The sequence below is a fragment of the Microtus pennsylvanicus genome, chromosome 17 (genome assembly GCF_037038515.1).
Source record: "Microtus pennsylvanicus isolate mMicPen1 chromosome 17, mMicPen1.hap1, whole genome shotgun sequence".
In the NCBI taxonomy this organism is placed as follows: Eukaryota; Metazoa; Chordata; class Mammalia; order Rodentia; family Cricetidae; genus Microtus; species Microtus pennsylvanicus.
The window spans coordinates 38,266,150-38,280,952 of record NC_134595.1 but is presented as its reverse complement, the minus strand read 5'-3'; the positions used below and the strand labels follow the sequence as shown (position 1 = coordinate 38,280,952).

Here is a 14,803-nt window from a genome sequence, read left to right as displayed (position 1 = left end):
TGGAATATGTCTGCTGTTGTTTACAGAAGACTTAACAAGTCCTGTCTCACGGGGTAGGGAATTCCGCTGTCTGTGTAGCTGTGTTCTCCTCCACCACCCCTGGCTTCCTTGTGGGCACAAACGGCACGCACAGGACCCACCCATCATTCTTAGAGTTCACGCAGGTGAAGGCTAGTGAGCAACCCGGCCGGCCCCTGCCACCCACTGCCCTCACCTCAGACTCACACACGGTGGGCTTCCTGGCCATGCGTTCTAGAAGCTCTTCTGTGCACCTGTGTCATAGGTCAAGGAGAAGCAGCAAGCACCAACTACCCGACGCAGCCCAGCACTGAGCCCAGGCCCTCCTTCCCCACAAGGCATCTCTGACACAGACAGGTCCAGACACTCCTGGCCTCAGGTTATACACATGGGGGGACCCGCTCCCTTACCCTTTCTGAGCATAGGTTTCCTCACGGAGTGGAATGAAGGTGACAGCTCCTCCCCTGGCCTATGGAGCATTTTATAGGATTCGATACAGTAGAATCTTGTCGACTGTAGATGGAACTCCTCAACTATATTGGAGAGGAACCCAGGAGTCCATGTAATGAAATTATTTGCCATTTTGCTGAGGTCTGGACTTAAACAATGAAGCCTAAGAAGCTGCTTGCTGTTCAGGTCACAGTGTCCCTGCTCCAAGAGGGTCAAGTCAATTGCCAGCATCGCTAGCAAAATGTGCCTTTGTTTAGCACAGCGAGAGAAAGGTGTGGCTTTGTGAAGAGTCCTCCTTAGTCAAACAAGGTATGGGCTGTCACCTGAGCAGGGTCCTGTCAAATGTGCAGACACACTGCAATGCACCCTATGATGAAAACATGGCGTTTGCTAGCTGCGGGACCTTAGAAATCACCGTTTGACCTCTGGATGCCTCCTTTTTGTTTGTTTGTTTTGAGGCGGGGTTTCCCTGGGTAATAATCCTGGCCCTTCTGGAACTCACTCTGTAGACAAGGCTGGCCTCGAACTCACAGAGAGCTACCTGCCTCCGGCTCCCAAGTGTTAGGATTTAAGGGTGTGCTCCATCACTGCCTGGCTATTCTTTCATCAGCTAGAAAATAAGGATGAAATTCTACTGGGTAGATATATGTGAGGACTGAGTATATACTAAGTGTAAAATCCATGAGCATTGTCAGGCACATACTAATGCTATGTAAACTTAAGGCTTTCTTTCTTTCCTTTTCTTTCTTCTTTTTTTTTTTTCTTCCTGAGACAAGATCTCATTATGTAGATCAACCTATCCTGGAATTCTTTGTAAACTAGGCTGGCCTTGAACTCAAAGAGATCTACTTGTCTCTAACTCCTGACAGCTGGAATTGAAGGCATATACCACTATGCCCGGCATGAACTAGATCTAGAAATGGTTTTCACAGGCATGTCCAGATTCATCATTCATCCCGACTGCCCACGGACTCACCGTTTTTAAGGGGTTGATGTAACCTAAACTGGGCTATGTAGAACATGACTATAAGCTTCTGATCTCCCTCCCAGTACTGGGGTCCCAGGTGTGTGCCTCTACACTCTCTTCTATGCAGTGCCGTCGACTAAACCTAGGGCTCTGAGCATGCTCAGATCCCACCCCAGTGATAGCCCGAGCTCAAAGGACCACTTTGCAAAGGGCAAAACATGCTCCCGATTTGCCTTTACAAAGGACACTCTTTCCCCGTCTTGTCCCAGGATACAGCTCAGTGACAATGACAAGTCCCCGGCGCCTCTCGAAGGCTTCGTGGAAGTAGAGCACACAGTCATGCTGGAGTCGGGCCAGTAACCGGGCTTCACGTCTTGCTGATGCCTTGGGCTTAGCCTGGCTAGGGATGAACTTGGCTGCGAACTCCAGGCCAGAGCTCCGTTCCACCACACGCCGCAGGTAGGAGAAGGCACCCCTGGAGGACACAGGGAGGGCGACAGGACACCACCATCACTACAGAGCTGACTTTCCATCTTTCCTGGCCCTCAGACCCAGCAGCCCCGTTCGGTCCTTGATGCCAGCTCTTCCTGGTCCCGCACCTGCCAATCTCTTGGTGGATGTCGTAGTAGTCGCTAAGCCTTCTTCCTCGGTGCTCCTCATCCTCTCCGACCCCCTCGACCTCCATAGCTGTCTGAGCTGGGGAGGAGATAGGTAGATGTTCCCATGTTGGGAGTGGGGCAGAGAGAAGCAAGGGCAGAGACAGGAGACATGGGACAGATTCAAAAGACTAAGGACAGAATACTGTACTCGGGCTGGGACGAGGATGTGGTGTAAAAAAATGAAGGGCAGGATACTTCCTACCCCTTCTCCCCCAAATACTAACGCACCTGAATGCACAGACAACTCTGCCTTGCAGGAGACTTCGCCCGCCAGGTTCCGAGCTGTGCAGGTATAAACGCCTCCATCCTCGGTTCCCGCGCTGAGCACCACCAGAGAACACTCGTTCTCCTCATACACAAAGCTCACGTGGTTGCTCTCGGTCAGCAGCACCTCATCCTGCCAGGGGTACATGTCACCTGGGTCTGACCTTACTGCTGCCTGGGGGCTAGCTTTTTCCTCCACACCACACAGTCTCTTTCATTGGGACCTGAAGGCCAAGGGCTTGATATGCTGTCTTCACTCAGTTCCTCTGACTCTGGGACTAGAACCAGCTTCTCCCTTATCTCTTGCTAAGAATCCCTAACCTATGCCAGGCGGTGGTGGTGCACATCTTTAATCCTAGAACTCAGGAAGCAGAGGCAGGCAGATCTCTGTGTGTTCTAGGCCTGCCTGGTCTGCAGAGCAAATTCCAGGACAGCCAGGACTACACAGAGAAACCCTGTCTCAGAAAAAAAAAAGTCCCTAACCCCTCAGTTAGTCCCCGGAGTCCCACCTTCTCCTGCCCAGATTCTTCTCTTCTAAGGCCTCCCAGGACTGTACAGACCCCAGGCTCCCTGCCAGCTGCTGCAGCCTGCGTTACCCTCTGACCTTGTACCACATGATGTCTGGCAGTGGTTTCCCCTCAACCACCACAGCAAAGCGGGCTGTTTCTCCAGGTCCCACCTCCACATCTTCCATGATGGACTCAAACCGAGGGGCCTCTGCAACACACGGGGACAGAAGAGGACAGGTGTCATCCTCACAGGTGCCTGCTTCCTCAGCCCCTGTCCCTATCAGCAAATGTATGGTGAGAATACTAGGCCCTGGCCTCCCAGACTCCGCCCCCACCCCACCCCCCATTCCCCCTACCATGCCTGAGGATACCAGAGTTCCTGATGGGGTCCTCTCGGTAAACCCTAACGAAGTTGCTTTCCAAGGCTCAGAAGCATTGACTGTCACTGACCGGCACAAGTTGCTTTGTGGGACCCTTAAGATTCATTTTATGGCTTTGAAATTGGGACATTTTCACACACAAAAGAAATCTGGATTTCATGTTTCTCGTCTGGCTATCCAGCCCTTCTCTCCCTGCAGTAACCATGAGGCTGGTGCAGTGTGGCTCAGTGCTGCCCCCTGTGGGTGACTGCTCCTCTCAACACCCCACCTGGTGGCCTCTCACTGACTCTACTTGGCCCCTGCAGGAGGACCTGGGGCTGTGACCTAAAATGAAGCCCCTCAAGCACATTGCCTCTATCTTGAAGCGTTTCTCTCTGAGTCCTATTTAAACGTCTAGGAAGCCTTCTACGCCTGGGAGAGAGCAAATGAACAAAAATGCCCTGCCCAAATGTTAACCGGACAGTCTAGGAGTGAACTCTCGGCTGCATGGTTCCCTGCCAGGCAGGCCTCTAATTCTCACGGTAGAACGAAATACACTTTGCAGTGTGCCTTGTCAAGTCTGTGAATTTCTTGCCCTGTATTCTGAGCGTGTCTTCAGGACCCCAGCTTTAAGAGGACTGAGAGTAATCAAGCCCCAAGGGGAAAAAAAATAAAGCAAGCTGAATATAGATTGCTACCACCACAGGGACCTGCCTGGCTTTATACAGAGAACGGGAGAGGCCATTCTGGGTCTGGGGGAGAGGCTGTTCCATGGCAGACATGAAGGGAAGGGGGCTGCCTTTCTACCCAGCCTGCAGGGCTGATGGTGGAACAGGGCCAAGCAGAATGGAGAATCTGGTATAAGCCCCAGGTCCCTTTTGAGTATGGCTGATTAAGATAGTCTCCCTCAGTCACCATCCACGACAGCTAGGATGCAGGCTCCTAGGCCTCTCTGAGCCCTAAATTTGGCTACACCTGAGAAGGGTGACAAGTCCAGCAGACACTGCGATCTGGGGACAGAGTGGTGGCTGAGTGGGAAGGGCAGGGTAGGAGCTGGGCAGGAGCAAAACCCCAGGAATGGAAACCCCGTGCGCACAGGGTCAGGAGGGATCACCTTGTCTGCATGCCCCCGTGACTGCCTGTGCCCACTTCACAGCTGTCTGCCCTTGGTCCTTGTCCGCTGAGGGGAGAGGCAATCTATCAAGGTCGCAACTCTGGAGGTTTTGAGTGAACTTCAATGATTTGTTTGTTTGTTTTTCGAGAAAGAGTTTCTCTACGTAACAGCTGTCTTGGAACTCGCTTTGCATGCTCTGTAGATCAGGCTGGCCTCGAACTCACAGAGACTGGCCTGTCTCTGAGTGCTGGGATTAAAGGTGTGCTACCACCTTCTTTTTTTGTCTGCAACAGAAAGTGACCATTTGTTCATAGCTCGTGCTAAATTGTCACTTTCTTTGCTTTTGGCCGGGACTGTATCCACTCAGGAGGTAAGAACATCCAGTTTAGGTGGATCTGAAGTTTTCAGTGGCAGTTATAGATCCTGGAGTTAACTAACAAGCAAAACACACACACACACACACACACACACCAATGGCCACTTAATGCACACTACAGCTCCAGAAGACCTGACTTGAAAGGAGAAACTACAGAAAGGGACTTGGGTTCTAGACCTGCACATGGTTAAAGGTGACAGGGACACCGTCACACTGGCATTGCTGAAGTGCAGCCAGGAGCCTCAGAGCCCGGTGGCAGGTGATGGATTGCTTGAGGGCATTTGCTTCTTTATCAGCTCCTCCTCCCACCCTGTTTCAGCTGAGACACAGTTCCCTCGCTGTCTTTAGCACACAAGCTAATGGTACTCACAGCTTTGCCGTCTGACATGGGGACTTGAACCCAGCTCCTGTGCTTATCAGACACTGAGACCTTGGGCCAGGTCACTTCACACTCTGACCTTGCTTCCTCATCTGTGAAATGGGAATGACAACTAACCCCACCTCACAAGGTTGGCACACTAAATAGGTGCAGTTCTTCATATTGATCCCGGCTCATATGAGATGCTAAGTCCTATATGTAACATTGCACATAACATGTGTATATATGTGTGAGTGTGTGTCAGTGCCAATGGGCCAAACCTTGTCTTGTGCTAGGCAAGTACTCTACAGTGAGCTACAGTCAAGACTTTTTTTTATTTTATTTTAAAACTAGATCTCCTTCACTTGTGGCCCAGGTGACCTCAAAACTCATAATCTTCCTACCTTGGCTTCCTGAGTGCAGTTATTATAGAATATGTCATCATTCATGCTCAATAAATATTAGTTTATTCCTCTTATTATTACTAATACTGGTATTGTCACTAGAAGGACAGGAATGAGAGGAAGGACACGGAATTGAGTCTCCAGCAATGGCAGCTAGCTGCCTGAGAGGGAGGAATAGTCAGAAGTTGTCACCCACCTGCCAGCTCCAGGGTGACTGAGCAGGCCTTTGTGCCATGGCGGTTTCGGGCAGTGCAGGTGAGGGGCCCTAGGTCTCGGCGGCTCACCCGGCAGATCCGAAGACAGTACTGGTCGTCGTCTGGCTGCCTCAGTTCGTACACACCTGTGCGTGCCTCTAGGAGGGCTCCCCGGCAGCTAAGGAAGAAATGACGGGGGATCTTGTCGGCTGGGGATGGGACTGGACTACCACAGGTCAGGGACAGGTTGAGTAAGGACTCCTACCTCCGCCAGACAACCTGGGCCTCCACATGGTTAAAGGTGACGGTGACGCAAGCAGGCTGGCCCTCTACCACATACACAACGTCTGGTTTGTCCAGCACGGCTGGGGCCTCTTCCAGGGGTGGACCTTGGGGGAGGAGAACACAGGCTGACAGTGGGGCCATGGTACCTGCTACACTTTCACCCCCAACCCCACTAGAGTTCCAGTGGTACAGATGGAGAAGTTGAGGCTCAGAGAAGCGGAACAGAGCCAGGAAGCAGCTCAGGAAGGATTAACAACACCAAAGCTTTCGCCTTGTACCCAGACCACTGCTGCCGCTGATGGGATGGGATCTGGCCAAGTGACACCATTCACGCTGTGGCTGCCCCGTTGGTCACTGACCCCTCCCCTGGCCACACAGCATCAGCTCACCATGCTCTACCAGCCGCACGGGCTCCGACGGTGCTGAGGGCTTGCTGCTGCTCTTGCCGCTGGTGCTGAGGACCCGGAAAATGTGCTGGAGCCCCTTCTTCAGCCCCGCGGCTGCCCACTCAGGCTCCCGCAGGCCCGTGACCAGTGCTGTCCACTGGTCTGAGCCCAACACCTGGTGCTGCACAGTGTATGTCAGGGAATCTGGGTCTAGAGAAGAAACAGCAGAATGTTCCTGGTCTCACTTCTAGTGCACTATCCACTCCCCCGCCGCCCAGTCCTTGTAAGTGGCCTTGCCTGAGCCTTCTCTGTTCAGGCCTCATCCCTACCCTCTACCCTGTGTGGCCCTGACCCACCAATAGCCATGTCCAGACTCCTGGGTGGGTTCCACGTGAGCGTCACCATCTTTCCTGTCACAGCCACTACCTGCGGAGCGCCATCTGGGGGGCCTGGAACCACATCTGGAAGCCACAGGTGGAAGGTGTGGGGGTGTTTCAGAGACTAGCATCTCTACAGGAGCACCAGCCTTAGTCAGGAAGCTGGGGCTGAGGCTCAACCATAGACTTAGGAGCAATGGCAGCCGCTCCCTTAGGAGTGGAGGGGGAGCTAGTGTAGAGCCCCCCCCCCCCCCCCCGCTCCAAGCCCCGGCCACCTCTGGCCTAGTTCTCGGATGGTTCCAGAGGCCACATTGGACAAAACTACTAAGGAGAATTTGGGCCTCACCTGTGACATAGAGGTGAGCGTAGCAGGCAGCTTTGCCCAGCTTGTTGGCGATGACACTCTTGTAGACACCAGCGTGCTGAGGCCCCACAGCTGGGAACACTAGGCGATGTATATCCCTGTCTGTGGGGGAGGGGCAGTGACACATCGGTGGTCAGAAGAATACTCGGCTCATGAGAGATCAAGCTTGACCACACATATGCTTCCTACTACAGGGAGAGGGCAAAGGGGACAGCATAGGGAAGCCACCAAGAGACATGCATTTCCTGTAGCCAAGGCTGGTCCTCATTCCTCTTTGAGCATTTCAGGCCTAGTCACTTGGCATCTTCTTGTCACACAAGGCTTGTCTTTGTCCCTGTGATAGTCCCCTCATGCCTGTACCTCCAAAAGGTTGTAACTTCCAAGTCAAGGCTGTGACAAAGTTCTGTTAGTAGGTCCCTCCCCGAGTCTCTTCTCACCCCAGTGACCACTGCCTGAGCCTCATCTCCAACAGGGTCTGAGGAAAATCTACCGGAGATCAGCCAAACCTAGCGACCCCAATGCCCTTCTCACCACCTGGCTATTCCTTCCCAACTCTTGCAGATGATTGGGTCCCTGAACAGGCCACATGAGTTCCACCGCTGAATCTCAGCTCATCAAATTCCTCCCATTCAGAATGCTCTCAACTCTTATCTAAAGTTCCCTTCTCCTTTAAAACATAGTTCAGGCACATGCCATGAATCTCAGCCTGCTATGGCCCCACCCCCTCCTTCCAGTACCCTGATACCCTCCCTGGGTCTCCAGACCTCTTGAAGCTCATTGCTGGGTCCCAATGACGATTTTTCAGCTCCTGTCCAGCTCTGCTTGTCCCACCCAGAACCCAACACTCTGCATGCAGTAAGTGCCAAATATGTGTCATAGTATAAATTACAATAAGAATTGCCCGCTCTGTGTCCTTCCTTCGCCAGGGGCATGACTTGGTTTTCTCAACCCGAATCCTTTCAATAGTTTTACAAAATTATCCCCATTTACCAGCGAGGTCAGAGACATTAACTGGCTTGTCCAAGGTCACCCAGCTAATGGATGAGGAAGGAATGGTTTGGACTTAAGTTCCATTTCGTTCCAAAGCTTGTTCCTTGCACTCTGCTCCATCAATGATAAGAAGGCTGTCTCTGGCAGGACATGAAGAAGGGGCAGCCTGTACTGTTCTCGTTCCCACCAGGGATGTTCCCAAACACTCCTGTCTTCCTTTAACGGTTATCTCACTTCCAAAGGCCATCCACTCATTTATCTCTGCCTGCGCCGTTTCCAAGGGAGGAGAAGCCGAAGGCTGCCAGTGGCCCCAGATACGGGCACAGCAGAGACGTCAGCTCAGATCCTGAGACAGACACCGACCAGAGCCTCAAAGGAAATGGGGACACGGGAGAGTCTGTGACTGAGCAATGACAGCTACTAGAGGGAGCAAGGGTCAGGCTGTCAGGGCTGCTGGCGTGGTACTAGAGATGAGATGAGGGTGGAGCTGGAGAACCGACCGACTGTGAGTGACTAACAACAGTCTTTAGTTCTCTTTCCTTTCTTCTTTCCTCTCTCTCCCATACTCCCTTTCCTCCGACAGGGTTTCATGTACTCCAATTAGCCTAGAAATCACTATGCAGCTGAGAATGACCTTGCACTTCTGATTCTCCCATCTCTGCCTCTCGAATCCTGGCATTGCAGGGGCATGCCACCATGCCCAGTTTACGCAGTAGTAGAGGTCACAACCAGGGCTCGAGGATGCTGGCAAGCACTTTACCTACTGAGCTACGCCCCTAGTCAAGAGCAGGCTTTCCAAGAGATGAACTTGGGTCAGGAGGACCTTGCTTACCTTTGAGGAAGTGTCTGTACCTTTCTAAGCCTCAGTTTCCCCATCTGTAAACAGGTATAAGAGTACCTGCCTCACAGGCCTACAGCAAAGTGAGACCGTCCCTGTCCTGTCTTCGGGCCTTGCAGCTACAGAAGAAAACCGTCACGGGTGGAGGCAGGAGGAACTTGCATGAGATTCATGTTGCTTCAACAATAGAACACAAGTGTTCCCTTGGGAAAGCAACCAGGCAAGAGGACTCTAACGCAAAACCTCCTGTTCTTTGTATCCGCAGCAGCTTCCCTTCAGCCAGACCCTGTGCGTCCCAGCCTTTCCACTGAGATTTCTTAGGCATCTGGGCAGCGCGGCTTTATCAACAGTGAGAGCGGTGGCAACAAAAAACTGTCATATGATTTATCATTTGCTGACCGCTTGCTATCTGCCAGGCCCCGCTTTGGGTGATAGATATCACTAATTTCATTCTCTTCACAGCTCAGTTGCTAATGAGGGAGGAAAGGCGCTGTGGGTTCTGTAACCTGCTTGCTGGTCAGCCCCAGGCTGTACTGCCTGCCCGGTAAGTGCTAACAGAACCACTCGGGGTGACACTGTGGGCTCAGATGGACCTCAGAGCCCCTAAAGGTTCTCTTCCCCAGACCCTCCCATCTCTAAACAAATTATGAAGGGAAGACATGAGGGGTCCCTAGGGAAGTATCCAAAAAGCCAAGAGGTTGCTGGGTGCCTTCCCAGACACATACACTGGGTCATGCGCCGGTCATCACTGCTTTGAATTCGGTGACCGTTGTGGAACCAGCTGATGGTAGGATAGGGCAGGCCGGTCACTTGGCACTCCAGCATGGCCTCTTTAGCTAGTCCCACTTCCAGATCCTGCAGTGGCCGCAGGAAGTCTGGAATAGACAGCCTCTCCAGATCCCCGTGCTCTGGCTCCTCAGGAATGGACGGCATCTTCTCCAACTTTGAGCTGTAAGATCCACATGGCTGTCCAGATGTGCACAGCTATGCCCCCCCCTCCGGCTCAGGGTGAGGGTCCCTCAGAGGCACTGCAGGCAGCACCTAGAGGCCTAGGGGGTACCTGGGGCCAGAGGCGGCTGTCCGAGGTTCCTCCACATACAGCTGGGCAGAGCAGTGGGCTTGGCCGTGTGTGTTGGTGGCACTGACTTCATAAAGTCCCTCGTCTTCACTTCCCACCCGGGCAATGTGCAGTGAATGCAGGCCCCCATCCTGTCGCAGCCGCAGGTTCTCGCTCTCATTCACAGGGTGGCCTGGGGGCAGGGGGACACAGACACAGATCTCCTATAGCAGCAAGACCTGTCTGTCTTAGCCCTTGATGCCTTCTCAAGATATTCAGAGCGGGGGACCATACCAAAATGAGTCCAGGTAACGGAGGGAGGTGGGGTGCCGCTGATCTTGCAATCCAAGCGGGCAGCACGGCCTTCTAGCACCTCTGCATCTTCCAGCAACCGGGTGAACAGAGGCGCCAGCGATGGCCGGACCGTCAGCCGGGCACTGCAGGTCAGCTCATCTGTGAGGAAGTGGGCGGCGGCACTGGGTCAAAGAAGGCTGTGGAGGCCCAGACACCTCGTCTTACAGGTTCACGCCAGCCTTAAGAGCCTGAGCTGAATGTGAGGGCCGAGGCCATGGGCGAAGATTCATAGACCAGACCTTCTTAGGAGGTGGGAGGTCAACAAGGACGCGTAGATGCCTCCCAAGGGGGGCCGGGGACACCAAAGGGGCACGGGACCTGATTAAGCTCTTACCTTACTCTGCCCACTCAAGAAACATAGCTTGATTCTGAGTGAGAAGGTTCTTGAAGAGAAGCCCCTCCCCCAGACTCTCCTGTGTCTGGTTCATGCCCCCACACTGACCCACCTGTCGTACACCCAGAGCAGATGCCTCTTGGTCCCGCTCTATACCCCCTGCCCCAGAGGCAGGTGCCCTCATCTCTGTTCTCCAGAGAGAACAGGACCAGGACAGGGATGCCATCCATAGTAACAACAGCTGGCATCCATGACAGGCACAGGGTTTTGTTCTCTGCAGGGGTCATCATCGCCCCAATCCTGCCAATCCCCCTGCCTGGTAGGTAGCACCATTCCCCTTTCATGGACAGATAGAATACAGCTCACAAAGAGGAAGTGACATGCACTTGGCAACATGCAGAGCAAGAATAGAGATGCCCAAGTCAGGTCTGTGCGCTACATCTCAATGGACTTGCTGGGCCTGGGAATAGCATTACTCTCTGTCCTGAATAGTGCTCTAAGTCAGTGGTTCTCAACCTGTGGGTCGCGACCCCCCAGCATCCAATTACCTTTTCATAGGGGTTGCTTATCAGGTACGCTGCATGTCAGACATTTACATTATGATTCATAACCACAGCAAAATTACAGTTATGAAATAGCAACAAAAATTCTAGGGGGGGGGGTTTGTCACCACAACATGAGGAACTGTATTAAAAGGTCGCAGTATTAGGAAAACTGAGAACCACTGATCTAAGTGCTCATTGTTTGGGGAGCCAGAGACCCATACCATCTCCTGTGCCCACTTCCTGGGCATCTGTTCCGCACCATCTTCCGGTTCCCTCCCCAGCTCTGGGCACCATCTTCCGGTTCCCTCCCCAGCTCTGGGCACCACGACAGCCCTAGCACCTGAGTGAGTGGGTACCTTTGGCTGTGCTCAGCTTGCACGTGTAGACACCACTGTCGTCTTCATGCACAGAGGTGAGCAGCAGCTTGCATTTGCGGCCATCAAAATGCATCTTGCATTTGAGCAGCGCAGGCTGCAGCAGGCGGCCGCGGCACAACCAGTCCACCTCCACGTCGGTTGGACCTGCCACCAGGCACTCAAACAGCGCCATCTCCCCGGCCCCCACGTCCACGTCCTGCAGGGGGGCCAGCACGGCCAGGGACCGGCTTTCAGGGTGTGCTGAGGGGAGGGCAGCCACAGGGGGGCACAAACAGAGCAGAGACACACGGGGCAAGGAAGACACACACACACGCACACACAGAGAGACAGACAGATACAGAGAGAGAGATGCATTTGGTTCCTCTGGAGACTGGGAAAGCCCATCCGCCCCAGGCAAGACAGCAAGGAGCCCCTAGACCTGGCTCTGAGATGGGAACCTATGTTGGCCCCAAGGAGGGAGAAGTGATGAGAGGTGAAAGGGGTTGAGGGAGGGTATCCGAAAGGATGGTGGCAGCTGCAACGGCGGCGGAGGTAAAGAAAACACGGCACACTAGATGGGTACAAACTGGACTTTATTTGAGCTACGAAATAGTATATCCAAGTCTCCACCCCACTATGCCCCTATTCCTATGCTCAGCCTGGCTTTCTCTCTCATTCCCAGTTAGAGCATGTCAGATGTGTCTGTGAAAAGGGGTGGCCCTCTGGATCCTAAGCTTGCCAGCAGCCAGGGCTTAGCCCCAGGCCTCTGGCTTTTGGTCTCTTGTGGAATAGAAAGTGTTGTGCCATTAAAAGTCTACTTCTGAAATCATCAGTGCCCTGCCTTTTCCCAGTAATCGTCTTAGCCACTGTACCTGCTCCTCCGCGCCCCTCCATCCCGTGGATGCCATGTACTGTTATCTAGTTCCGTCTTATTCCACCTCAGCTCAGAGGCAGTCTTCCCTGACTGTCACAGACACACAGACAGACAGACAGATAGACAGACAGTGGCCTGTAGCAGCACAGCACATGCACTCGCTTGACGCTCCCTACAGGGAGACTGGGGGAGCTTGGCACCCCTCAAGGTTGTCCCTTCCCAGCACTCAGTCCTTCTGGGGACCTCCTGGCCTGCGCAGCCACATATCTACTTAGGGAGGGAGGATCCACGGGGGTCCATGGACTACCCCAGGGTGCTTCGTGGACTAGGGAGGGAGGGGGAGGCAGGGATAACAGGGAAAAGTCCGGGCCGGAGGGAGAGCCGGCTGGGTCTGTGGGCAGGAGGCAGTGAGACACAGCGAGGTCCGAGAGGTGCCTGAGACAGGGGCGCAGCTCGGAGGGTAGCGGGGGCAGCGCAGGTGGCCCCCTGAGCTCACTCGCCTGTGTACAGACAAAAACCTCAGTCAGCAAGCGGCAGGTTAGTGCAGCACACGCACGTGTGCACACGCACACGCGCGCACACACACACACACACACACACATGCACACAGGCGCGCAGACCTAGCTAGGGCCCCTCTGGATATGGAGCTGCCTCTAAAACTGACACTTTCAGCTCGCTGTAGATCAGCACTAGGGTGGGAGGGCCAGTGGCTAGCCTGGTCCCTGGGGTTCCTCAACAGACAGAGACACTGAGCAACAAGGGGGGAGATGCTCATAGCCATTAGGGGCACCCCAAAGCCTGTGGAATGCTGGAAAGAAGCCCAAAGAGAAAGAAGCACAGACACACAGGTTAACACAGAGAAGCGAAGTAGAGCTCAACCTCAGGGAAGGAAGAAGGCAGGGAATGGAACTGAAGAATTGCCAGAGAGGTGGCAACCACAGCAACAAGAGGAACCAGGGAGAGCGAGGCATGCGAGGCCTGGCAGAGGAACTGAAACTGTAGGTCTGGACTCCAGCAGGGCCTTAGGAGTGTCTTGGGAAGGAAATAGAGCTGGCCTTTGCCAGGCTTGAAGGGGCTGTGCCCAGTGAGGGCAGAAAAGGACCATGGTGGAATAAGGGTCTGAGGAGATGTTCCTAATCCTGTGACGTCACAGGGAGGGGATGTTCAGCAGCCTCTGAAGGGCAGCATGGATAGATCCTATTATGCCAGCTACCTAAAAACCCTGCCTTATGTCCCCAACTCTCATGGCCGAACCTTCTCTATACTTTGGGGCTATGTAACCCTGGCATCCCTGATGTCCCTCCATCATGACGATCCCTTCGAACGGGTCCAGCCACCAGCCACTCCCCACTGCTACCCCAACCACAACAGTTTCTGCACAGCAATCACATGTATGTATATGGAGAGCAACCAGGGGACAAGAGAAGGGCGAGGGGGTCAGTGAAGAATGGGCCCGCACAGAGCAGGCAGCAAGAGCTTAGAAGTGTGGGAAGAGGATGGCTGGCTATAGGATGCAGGGCTGCTGGCTACCATGAGGAGTTGTCATGACGGAGCAAGGGGAAGGCAAACTGGGTAGCCAGTTGGGTATGGAATCATTTCCCGTGTGATCTTGGGCAAAGTCACTTCCTTTCTCTGGGTTCACTTTAGTCAGCCACATTACAAGCAGCTGGACTAGGGGCCCCTTCAGTGTGACATACTGGAACTGAGGTTGGCTGTGAGCTGTCAGGAGGGTAAGGGCTGGGATAGGCAGGGATTTCAGGAGTAGATGGGCCTCTCACCTCGGACCTCTAGGCGGGCCTCACACTGCCGAGCTCCGTACTCATTGACTGCCTTGCAAGTGTAGAAGCCAGCGTCACCCCGCTCAGCAGCCAGGATCCGCAAGCGGCAGAGACCACCCTCGGCCTCCTCTGCAAAGCGCCGCTGGTCTGGGCGCACAGGCTGGCGATTCCTCAGCCTGTCAAAGAGAGAAAAGCACAGCCTTAGAACCTGAAACCCTTACCTGCATTCACAGTAACAGGAGGAGGGAGGTTCTAGGGCCTCCCCACTGGCTGAAGCCCTCTCCTCCTCACTGACTGATCAACGCAACCTTGGGATCCAAAGCTAGGTTTACCCCAGCTCCGCCTTCCTACCTTCTCCAAGTACTTTTAGACCCATTTGGATCTCTCCCATCTTAGAACCTGCATCACCTCTAAATAGTTCTTAAATGTCCCCATATCTTACTTCCACTTATTTGTAACAGAAACATAGATTCCCACTCCCCAAAAGGGATACTAAAGAACTTACAACCTTAAAAAAGTAATAATAATCACATTGGAGACTTAAAAATGAACACCATAACCCAAACCAGTGTTGGGGCGGGGACTAGGACATG

General features: G+C 53.6%; 1 protein-coding gene across 15 annotated transcripts in view; it reads right to left on the bottom strand.

The window, feature by feature from the left end:
- The window catches only part of Speg (striated muscle enriched protein kinase), a 56,806-nt gene that overhangs the window by 14,991 nt on the left and 27,012 nt on the right, over positions 1 to 14,803 (bottom strand). For 10 of the 15 annotated variants that reach the window (XM_075951760.1, XM_075951761.1, XM_075951763.1 and 7 more), the window contains 15 exons: positions 14,211 to 14,386; positions 11,559 to 11,819; positions 10,264 to 10,422; positions 9,973 to 10,162; positions 9,638 to 9,861; positions 7,067 to 7,186; positions 6,700 to 6,804; positions 6,347 to 6,553; positions 5,938 to 6,061; positions 5,675 to 5,850; positions 2,963 to 3,075; positions 2,323 to 2,491; positions 2,035 to 2,131; positions 1,710 to 1,910; positions 215 to 272 (listed from right to left, as the gene is read on the bottom strand). In XM_075951760.1, the coding sequence (XP_075807875.1) occupies positions 215 to 272; positions 1,710 to 1,910; positions 2,035 to 2,131; positions 2,323 to 2,491; positions 2,963 to 3,075; positions 5,675 to 5,850; positions 5,938 to 6,061; positions 6,347 to 6,553; positions 6,700 to 6,804; positions 7,067 to 7,186; positions 9,638 to 9,861; positions 9,973 to 10,162; positions 10,264 to 10,422; positions 11,559 to 11,819; positions 14,211 to 14,386 (2,380 nt within the window). Of the gene's footprint in view, positions 1 to 214; positions 273 to 1,709; positions 1,911 to 2,034; positions 2,132 to 2,322; positions 2,492 to 2,962; positions 3,076 to 5,674; positions 5,851 to 5,937; positions 6,062 to 6,346; positions 6,554 to 6,699; positions 6,805 to 7,066; positions 7,187 to 9,637; positions 9,862 to 9,972; positions 10,163 to 10,263; positions 10,423 to 11,558; positions 11,820 to 12,121; positions 12,933 to 14,210; positions 14,387 to 14,803 lie in introns of those variants that run through there. The other 5 variants (XM_075951772.1, XM_075951773.1, XM_075951774.1 and 2 more) reach the window with 3 other exon arrangements.